At 48.0% G+C, this 10617-nt stretch overlaps 1 protein-coding gene across 1 annotated transcript in view; it reads right to left on the minus strand.

Moving 5' to 3' along the window:
• The window catches only part of Atp1a1 (ATPase Na+/K+ transporting subunit alpha 1), a 28793-nt gene extending 18653 nt beyond the window's left edge, over positions 1-10140 (minus strand). The window contains exons 1-2 of the mRNA XM_021157466.2: positions 9841-10140; positions 165-275 (exon numbers count right to left, since the gene is read on the minus strand). Of these exons, the coding sequence (XP_021013125.1) occupies positions 165-275; positions 9841-9852 (123 nt within the window). The 5' untranslated portion in view covers positions 9853-10140. The remainder of the gene's footprint in view (positions 1-164; positions 276-9840) is intronic.
• Positions 10141-10617: the final 477 nt, after the last annotated feature.

Consider the following 10617-nt stretch of genomic DNA (forward strand, 5'->3'; position numbering starts at 1 on the left):
AGAGACCTTGCTTAACCCTTTAATAGCTTCTAGAATGGAGACTCTTCAGCACCAACCCCGTCAGTCCTCTGCCCTAGGCCGGTGCAGAAGCATACACCCACAGGGCTCGGGTGCAATGAATTTTTAGGAAAACTCACAGAGCCAGTTTTCTTCCCAACACTCACCATAGACACTTCCTTCTTGAGCTCATCCATATCCCTTTCCTTCTTGGCCTTTTTGCCCTTTTTGTCACCATGCTCCGATACAGCAGCAGGTTCATACTTGTCTCGTCCAACCTACAGATGGGAGGAGGGGAAGGGAGAGAGGGTGAGCTCTGTGCAGCGCCTGGGAGGGAACACAAGGTTGTGTGGGGTGTGTGTGTGTGTGTGTGTGTGTGTGTGTGTAGGGATGGAAGCTACAGGGACACAGTGCTTTGGAACAGTCACTGGGTAAATATTCAGCACAACACAACCTAGCCTAGGGGCTTATACAGGGAGGCACCTAACCAAGGCCATCCATGGTGGATTACTGCCACTAAAGACATCTTGTGTCCACCCTGGGTTATACAGAACAATGGGGAAGTTGTAACAGGCTTCAAACAGCCTTGCTAGGGCAACTCCCATTTGGAATGAACAGTGGCTATGATGTTAAAATCCCTACTTTGCAGTCTTCTGCCTTGCCTACTGAAGGAATGAAACCATGTTTCTATTAGTAATCATTTTTTGTTTTGTTTTGTTTTGAGACAGGGTTTCTCTGTATAGCCCTGGCTGTCCTGGAACTCAATTTGTAGACCAGGTTGGCCTCAAACTTAGAGATTCACCTGCCTCTGCCTCCTGAGTGCTGGGATTAAAGGTGTGCACCAGCACGCCCAGCTCCATTAGTAATCTTGAGGCCAGTCCAGTGCCTAAATTTGTACTGTCAATCAGACAGACACTGAAGTCCTGGGCCCTACTAGCCAACAGTTAGAGAAGTTTGAGGGAAGTTACCAACTCCCTAAGGACCAATTCCCCTTTCCACAACACGATAAGGACAGACAACTCAGACAGCATTCCTGAGGATTTAATGATACATCTAAGTGCCAGTCACTCTGATATGATGATTAAATTCTTCTCGCTGCAAAGCCATTATACACAGTTTAAACACCATTACTATTCACATAAGATATTGACCACATTTCATTTTTTTTCAGAGAGAAACAAAACATCTAAAGGTCCCTAAAAAAATTTTAAATAACGCTACAAAAACAAAAAAGAAGAAAATGAAAGAAAGGGAGTCTCCACCCCATTCTGTAACCTAAAATAAGATCTCCCCAAATGAAAGGCCCTGGAAATGTTTTGACACAAGCAGGATGCAGGGAGAGCGCGTGCGTTACCGTGTAATTCACAGGATCCACCTACACCTCTCCAGACTGGAAGGAGTTCTAGAGAAAATGTTGATTCTATAGTTTAAATTTAGACCGTTCCACTCCCTCACCCTGTTAAGAGTGCTGGGCCAATCTGTATGAAACCAGAACTTGGTACTCCAAAGTCAGGCAGTGGAGAGGGTTCTCCCCTGCAGGCCACCTCCCTTGCCTTACAATGAATGCTTGGTAATGCTGTTGCTATTATTTTGTGGGTCTATTTCCTAACTTTAAGTGGTGTATTAAAAGCTAATCAAGCTATACCCGGGAACTTTCCTATTTACACTGGGTTTTGTTGTCCCAAATGAAGATAAAACCCCAAAGCGTGTATTTCAGTCACTTAGAGTTAGTAAGTAGCAAATAAAATACGCATTCACTTGACTTTGGAAGGCTCCAAAGAGAAAGCTGCTCAGATTAGTGCGTGGAGGAGAAGTGGGTATTTGTGACGCTATTCAACACCATGTGACTTGACAAATGACTTCTTCCTTGAGAGCAGGGCCCTTGAATCTTCACCTTATCTGCAGAGTGGAGTTGGGCAGAGTGGAGGACAGTCAGCATTCCTAACATTCTCTCTCTGCTATGGAGTCAGCACAGCTTCAAGGGCCTCTCGAGTGGAGCTGTGTGCTGGAGTTAGGATGGAGCGCGTTTCTCTGCATATCTGACGGCGGTAAAGCCATTCCATGGCTGCCGACTTGGCTCCTTTACCTATGTGGCCAGATTAAACTGATTTTTTTTTTTCAAGACAGGATTTCTCTGTGTAACAGACCCTGATTGTCCTGGACTCCCTTTTGTAGACCAGTCTGGCCCCTGCCTCCCAAGTGCTGAGATCAAAGGCGTGCACCACCATGCCCAACTTAAACAGACTTTTAAAATACGCCCAATACATTTTTAAGCAAGTCCCATTTCACGGAAATACGCTTCCATGAGGAGCAGTGTTAGAATCCCCCAGCCTCACTGTCTGCGTGCTTCGGTTATTCTTAGACTTCTCACATTTTCCACTGCAAGAGGGAGAAGAGAGATATTGGCACAGCCAGCCCTCTCTGGATACCTTCCAACGTTTATCAGCCATCACAAAGGCAGTGTGTTGCCTGTACCTTCACAGCTATTGAGAGTAAAGTTGAGGAATCTACATTTCCTAATAGCCAAACTCCTTTATAAATTCATGCTATTTAAGGCACTTTTAAATGGGGACAGCTGTAAAAGGGACATGGAAAGTATTAACATGTAAAATCACTTCTTCAAAATCTTAATTTTTCCAGTAGGCAATTTTTGTCTAAAAGAACTAGGCAGCTTATCCGATCAGTTCTTGCCCACAAGTAAAACAATAATTTAATGTTAATTCTTCCTGGTGTGGGTCAAGAGATCCTTAGGTTCCTATGGGCACCAAGAACTGTAATTTCAAAGCTGAAAAAGTATGCGTTTATGGTGTGGGGTAAGACAACATTTTCCTTATTTCTTTTAAAAACAAAGGTCGCAGCAGGGAGTGGTGCGGTGTTCCTTCCCGGGCTCCGCTGACCTTCCTGCTTGTTTGGGCACCAGGCATGGAACTTCTCCTTTCTCAATTAGAAAAACGAGATTGCTTCTTCACTCAGCACCACAGAGCAAGAACACTAACTCCAGCGACTCCCTTTGAGTGTCTCTAGCTTATCTGGAAGGGGCATTCAACAGGCTGTGCCATCCTCAAAAGGGCAGTTGGTTGCAGGGGAGTAAGCTAGGTTATTAATCTTTTCCATTCTAATTTAAGAACTAGGAAGTTATAGCAAGGCATTATTTACTCCACGTGACACTTCAAGGCTGGGTGTGTCACTATTTCAACCTATGTGTCCTCCAGATTCCACCTTCCCAGAGATTCCTAAAGCTACTGCGCCTTTGGACATGAGGAAGACACGTTGGAGATGGAAGGAGAAGACCCTGGATGGGAAGAGCAAAGACAAAATAGATATGTAACAAGACTTTATGTTGGCCCTCACAATAAGGGAACAAGAAATCCCCGTGACCTTTTAGAGTGGAAAATCTTCCTTCCTCTTCTTCAGTTAATTCATCACTTACAGGAGGAAATGTGCTTGGGGAAGGTAGAAGGCAGCTGCAAATTTACCAATAATTACAATAACATGAGGATCATACACCCACATAGTTCACACACACAATTCACATACTCTCACACCTTTCTCACACATACACACTCTCATACACATACTCAAAAACACACTGTCACACATTCACACACACAATTTCTCACACTTTCACACAAATACACTCATACATAGTCACACACACACTCTGCAGTGAGATTTAAATAAGGACCTTCCTCCCCAGTAGACTGCAACTTGATGCCTACACAGCCACCAACACGGCCTCTGCTTTGTGCACTAGCACCTAGGGGGGCCTTCTAAGACTTCCACTCACCAGCAACACCTCTGGTTCTACAGCCAGAGAACTCAGGAGACCCTTACAGACTTCTGAAATGCCCTCTGATTTGCCCAAAGGGTACTTGGAAGTCTAAGATGCCCACTCCCATTAGCGAGGTCAGTGGGTGGTGCTTTCAATTCTGGCCCATGTCATTACCCTAGCACTGCCACTTGCCAGCTACATGACCTTGAACAGTCAGCCTTAGACAGCAGCTTTGTCACAACTATTAACTTACCTAACACAGTCTGATAGTTTGGTTAGTACAATCTGAAAACAGAACACCTAACAAAACAAAACAACCCCCACATTGTTTCCAGAACTGAGAACAAAAGCTTTTGACTAGCAAGAGAGGCTACCAATATGGCAAAGTAACTGCTCCAAATGTTGCTGATTCATAGCTGGCCAAGAGGGCTGTGGAGACAGCACCTTCAAACTCAATTTGGCAAACTCCAATTTGGCAGGGAAGTCAGACACAGCCTGATTCAGCTACAGAAGGCTCTGCCTAGTTTTGGCCAACTGTTAGTACAAAGTGGGGGAGTATTCCCCAATTTTCCTGGTTCTCATCAAAACCTCAAACTCAGCTCTGTCTGAAAAGGTCAAACACAGCACAAAGGTCACTATGATAACCCAGTCACTACACACATTACTGCCATTCCTTGCTTCCTATAGAGGTAACTTTCAGAAATATGTTAAAGAAAGTATCACTCTGGCCTAGTTTGCTACATTTCCAACTGATGCTCAGCCTAAATGGCTTCCGGTGGGTTCATCTTTCTAGCTGGAGACCTAAGGGATTTACCAAGCCTGTGCTAGGTGGGAATTGGCAAATGGAAGACAATGGGTAAACAGTCATAGGCCTTTAGCTGTTTTCCAGCCCACAGTGATACTTTTGGAATAGCAATTCTCTGCAGAGGAGGTAACCAAGGGGCACCCCAACCCCGTACCGTGCCACAGGTCCCTCCTTTCACTCCTGAAGACATGCATGCTGGAAATGTACTCCTATGAAGCCAGAGCACTGGGTCCTTTGTGAAGCCAGTTCAGTCCCTAAACTTGGGCTGTATCCATCAGTCACAGGACCGTGATCAGCCACTGGGTTCCCTCATCCCATGGGAACATCATCTAACCTGCCTCCCTGGTGAATTCTTAAACAACCCTGCTAGTCCACCCTTGTGGCCACGGAATGTACCGTGACCATTTGAAAAAAATAAAAATGGTAAGAGTATGTGAAGAATTCCTATATTTTAGATTTTCTTCTTCTTAAAATGTATTTCTTTTTCTTCTTACTAAAAAGCACCAGCCCCATGGGACATTTGATCACCCCAAGAGACCTGAATGAATCAAAACGTCCTGCTCATGCCTTAACACCCTCCACCTGCCCTCCCCTATACCCCAGCCCCCTTTTTCCTCATCATTCTGGTTTGAGAGAGAATAGCTTAAAAACTGGAACCAGCACTGCAGAGGGGCCGTCAGTTTCCAGGAAGCCCTGATCACTCTTTGATAGGTGGTTTGGAGCCTAGGAAGCAAAGGGACTGCTGCTGGGTTGAAGAGGGCAAAGGGCTGAAGGCCTACAGAAACACAGCTTGGTGCCATGGAAGTGAGACAGAGAGCATGCAAACAGACAGGTTGTGCACCCCAACTGCCCCAAGGCTCTGAATAACAGCAGGATAACAGACTGGAAAGATAAACACCAGGGCCCAAGGATGACAAACCGTTACAGTGATTACTAGTTCCCCAAATAATGAAGGCTCCAAAGATAAAGCCTGCACCACCATCAATCAACCTTTCAAATCACCAGCAGAGAAGATGAGATTGCTGGTACTAAGTGGGGTTTGAGTAAAACCTGCTAAGAGACAGTGCCCAGATGCATTTCACTGTAAAATCACAAAGCAACTGAAGAATGAGGTCTATTGGATTAAAAAAAAATCCCTTTGGCTTAGGACCCAAATGAAACCAAATCAGGGTAAAAATGTGTGTGTATGTGTGGTTTCCTCTTTTCTAATTCACAGAATCTGTTATCCCATACACCCAACAAATACATGTTAAGAACATCTTATGGATTCCCGACACCAGATTTCAGCACGGCTAATGAGGTGAGTCATATGCAGAGAACACTCGCTCTGACTCCAGCCAAAGAACACACTTCCTCTCATACTCTCAATTCAAGGCAAAGTGAGAATGTTCAGACCCGACTCTGCTCGTTAGTCCCCACCCCAAATACACATATAAAGGAAGGAGTGTTTAAAGATTGTTGCAATATAACACTCCCTTTACTTCACATTAGTACCCCCTAGCCCTAGTCTCAGAGTAATCTAGAATTAGACAGGGCTGGTGAAAGTCTGCCCAGTGCTTTGTTATGCAAACCCAGCCACTCTGATTACTGGGAGCCCATCTGATCTGACACTCGGATTTCTTCTTCAGGCCTGTTGGCTGGCAGCCACCCCCCCCCCCCCCAGCACCAGTGTTCTAGCTGGGAAACTGCCATTTTTCCCTATGACACTTTTAAGAAGTTAAAAATGACCACTGATCATGGTGAAAGTCTTCACTTGAAACGTGAATGTTGACGGAAAGTCTAAGATGCTGCTGATTGGATTTGCTTGTGGGACAGTGATACAGTGCCCAGTCATGCCAATGAATACTTCCCTTTGAGGAGCAGTTAACAGGACTTCTCAATTTTTCCCTATCGTTAATATTTCTCAGGGGAAAGAAAACAGTTCCACTGCTTTGAAGGGCCTGGGCCTGGAGAGCAGCCGTTTGTTTCAGCAGATCTGTGTCTCCCAGCCCTGATGACTTAGGAAGCCCCGGCACACTGGTACGGCCCTCACTCCACACAGCACACAGAGGACTCTACTTGCTCTCAGGGCAAGGACTGTACATCTGGCCAGACCAGAAACCAGAGCTCCCAGGCTGTGCTTTTTCAAAAAACCTGCTTGTCTTCAAATGAAGCAATACTTTAACTTAGCTTTTCATATAGAGTCCTTCAGGGCTGTTTAGTTAATGGTTCCCTCTCATTATTGAGGTACTCCTAAAAGAACAGTCTGTGGAGAAGAGAAAGTCACTTCTCCGTGCACTTGTTGCTAAGTAATCCTCAGGCGTTGGTTTTGAAGAGTTCAGGGACGGATCAGTGCGAGTGCCAAGTCTCTGCTCTAACACTGGGCCTGCTCTTTATTCTTAAATGTGATTCTAAGTTTTAGCCCTCAACTGGATAAACACCCTACTAGACCTTTATAAAGCTTTTTTTTTTTTGGGTGGGGTGGGGGGTGTTTTCTATCATCTTGGGTTTATAAAGAGCAGCCTTCCGGTTTCTTACTCTTCCACCCCAAGGTGAGTCACCATTGTTACAAACTTGCCAGCAGAGAACGCTACAAATTAACAAACAGCCAGCAGCCAAGAACACACAGCCTTATAATGGGGGTGGAGGGGTGGTGGAGTAGGTGAGTGCCGATAACCTTCCAGGCATGAACTGTTTCAATCTTACAAGGTGGAAACAACCTCACAGCCTATTTTCTGTTTTCCTGGCCTTCCAGGACCAGCCCCAGTGTGTCCTGTAAGCGCGCCTTACTTGGTCCTGTCCAGGCTGGGCCACTTTCCACTGGGAAGACTCTACCTCACAGGGTTTTGAGTCTAAAGTACTAGCTTTATAGCAGCCAGTGGGTATTTAGTCACACTTTCGAGTTTAGCTCCAAAAGGGCAGCTGATAATGTTACCCTACAACCAAGATTCCTGCTGACATGTGTACCTTGTGTCACCTCTTTCCCTGCCTGGTCTTTAAATCACTACCCATAAGCTAGGATTTCTTTTCTCAGCATCTAAGTTAATATTAAACCAAATCCAGGACTGAAATGAAAGGCTAGAGAGACTCTTCCTTCTCCCACCTTTTATAAACTTTAAACAAACAAGCCAAGTCTCCTACATTTCTAAACAATTATGATGTGCACCTTGGGTGAGCTAAACAGTTGTGGGTGGTAGGCCTTATGAGGCTATAAGCCGAGTCACTGGCAAAAAACACTGAATAAGAAATAAGGAACAAAATCCTATTTTATCCAGGAATGATTCAGCAAGCCGGGCTTTCATTTTTCTTACCAAATGTTCAAGACCCCAGTTCTGATAGTTAGGAAGAATCATTTGGAGATATCACCCACACCTAGACCCTAGATGGCACTTGAGAAAAGGGGTGGGGGTGGGGAGAAGATCACAATGACCTTAAAAATTAGCTGCCTTTAAGCTTCTTGGTTAACCAATTATCAAGAGGGTTTTAGTCATCGCTCCACCCACATTTTAATCCTCATGTGGAAAAATCCCAACATTTCAGTATGAAATATTCCTCTGACCAGTTTGCCATTGTAAGCCACAAAGACATGCACTCATACATGAATGCACGCAGGCAACCTAATATCCAATGTATAGAGTACTCCAAATACTAACTTCGCTAGACACCTGTTAGGGTACATGAAACACTTCGGTTGAACTTGACTAAATTCTCAGTTGAACTGTTATTGTAGCACTTGAGTGCCTATGTCCTAGGCCTAAAGGCTTAACTCTGACTTAAACATCCTCCTGGATTATTTATTATTATAAACACCCCAATTTCTTCTGGAGGATAACTTCAGAGTTTTGCACACAAAATGATGCTTCAGAGGCAGATGTTATGTGTAAGCTGAGAGCAACAGGTTGTTCAGCACCTGTTGCCACTAAACAACCGTTTGACCTTGAACAAGTCACTTCACCTTCCTAGGCTTTACACTCCCTAAAAGCTGCTCAAGGTCTCCAAATGACAAAGATACTTTTCGGAGGGGATAGGAGATAAAAGATGGGCTTTAAGGAATAAATGGTTTATAGGAACGGCTTGGATGGCATGTAGGATGGTGTGACACATAGATCCGGTTTCCATCGTGGAAAGTGGAGGCCAGGAGGGAATCAGTTCTTTGCTAGGATGCTGCATACGCTGACCAGCCCACAGTGGACACTACCGGGGTCACTATTCACTCTTCCTGGCCCACGTCTTATAATCATCTCTTTCAAGTCTCCAAAGAATGTGCTTCCCTCTGGCTCCATCCAGTATATACCCGGGTGCCTTAGGACCTGCAGAGTGTCTACAGCTTGTCTGCTTGGTCAGCCCTGAAGAGGGTGGAGTGGACTCTCCCACCTGTATTCTCATGACTGGTGCTTTTTCAAGCTAGGAACTGATATTTTCAGGGTTATTTTTTAAAGTTTTTAATCTGCTACTTTGAGGTCAGGAACTAACTCTTCCGAGGTGGATAGCAGTAACCGAGGTGGGAACTCAGTGTTGTTCGTGCCCGATTCCCTCATTCTCTTTGGGAACCGCTCTCGGGTGAGACAGCAGTGCAGGAAACCTGCATGGCTTTTCTAACACCATCAACTGCCCAGTCTCCAGTCCTTTGTTAGATTGACAGTACCCTGCGACCCTGGAGGGTCAGCCTGGCCCCATTTAAGAATTGTGGTCCGACATAAAACCATACACCCCTCCCCGTCGTTAAGACGATAACACCAGTTACCAAAGGCACATCCTGTTATGGACAGTGGCCCATTTTAAAGCTCTCAAAAGTATACCTTAAAGGCTATCTTTGGGCTGTGAAGTCACACCCTTTCTGGCACCAGCTTCGCTGGGCTAGTTCGGCCGAAGGGGAAGCCAGTTTTTTTCCTTTGGAGGAGGGCGGTCGCCTCTGCGGGGAGCTGGCCGAGCCCCAGCGCCTCCAGGAGAAGGGAGTCTCGACCCGGAGGCTGCCCTCGCCGGCGCCGGGCCGCGGCGAGGACCGCCACCGCGAGGGGGCCCTGGCGGAGCTCCCCGGGGGAAGGGGAGGAGCGCTCCTTCCCCTGGGCACGGTGGGAGGAGGGAGAAAGGAAGCGCAAGGCGCGCGGTGAAAGCGACCAGAGGGCTCAGGCAGGGCAGGCGCCCGGCTCAGAGATGCCGCCCCGGGTGCTCCTCCTCCCGGGCCGCTGCCCGCGCTCAGCACCCGCCCCTCCATTGCTGAGAGCCCGGTCTCTAAGCCGCTTCCTCCCGCGCCCCCGCCCGGGGCCCGGGCTCGCCAAACACTCACCCCCTTCCCCATGGTGGCGGCGCTGCGGGCCCCGCGCCGGGTCCTGTTGCTGGAGACTAGAAAGAGAAGAGAGCAGCTCCCGGCCGGGAGAGCGGAGCCGGGGGAGCCGAGAGGCGGGAACTAGGGCTGCCGCGGGAGGAAAGAGGGAGGACGGCCGGCGCCCCGGACCGAGGCCGCCGCTGCTGCCGCCGCTGCTGCCGCCGCTGCCACGTGTCCGCCTCCTCCCGCCGAGGCTCCGCGCCCCAGACCCAGCCGCAGCTCGAGCCCGTGCCTCCTCCTCACTTCCTAAAATATGCAACCTGCGTGATGGCTCCGCCCACGCGTGCACGTCACCGTTACCGGAGCAACCTGACACCGGCTCCAGCTGGCTCCGCCTCCGCCTCTAACCCCTCCCAGCCGGGCCCCGACCGCGCTAGCGACTGCCTGCCCGGGGCTCTCGGCAGGAGGGCGCCGGTGCCCAGGACGCGGTTGTCTGGGTCTCTCGAGGGCTACGGAGCGCGCCCGCCTGCAGAACACTGGGGACTTAAGTGAGCAGCCTGCGGAGTAGGGTGCGGAAGGTCCACAGTGGGTGCGGCGCAGTCGGGGCTAGTCTACTTGCTCAGCGTAGTTTTTCTGGGGTCTCGAGGGGCCGGGGTTGGACAGCAGCTGCACGACTCCGAGGGATTCCTCTCTGCAGAATCCAGGCGGGCATCATAGGCGGCGGCGGATGGTGCTTTCTCTTTGATTCCTTCCTCCTGGGGTCCTCTCACTCCACCACTAGAGAAATGCTTCAGGACA

Source organism: Mus caroli, chromosome 3 (genome assembly GCF_900094665.2).
Source record: "Mus caroli chromosome 3, CAROLI_EIJ_v1.1, whole genome shotgun sequence".
Lineage (NCBI taxonomy): Eukaryota > Metazoa > Chordata > Mammalia > Rodentia > Muridae > Mus > Mus caroli.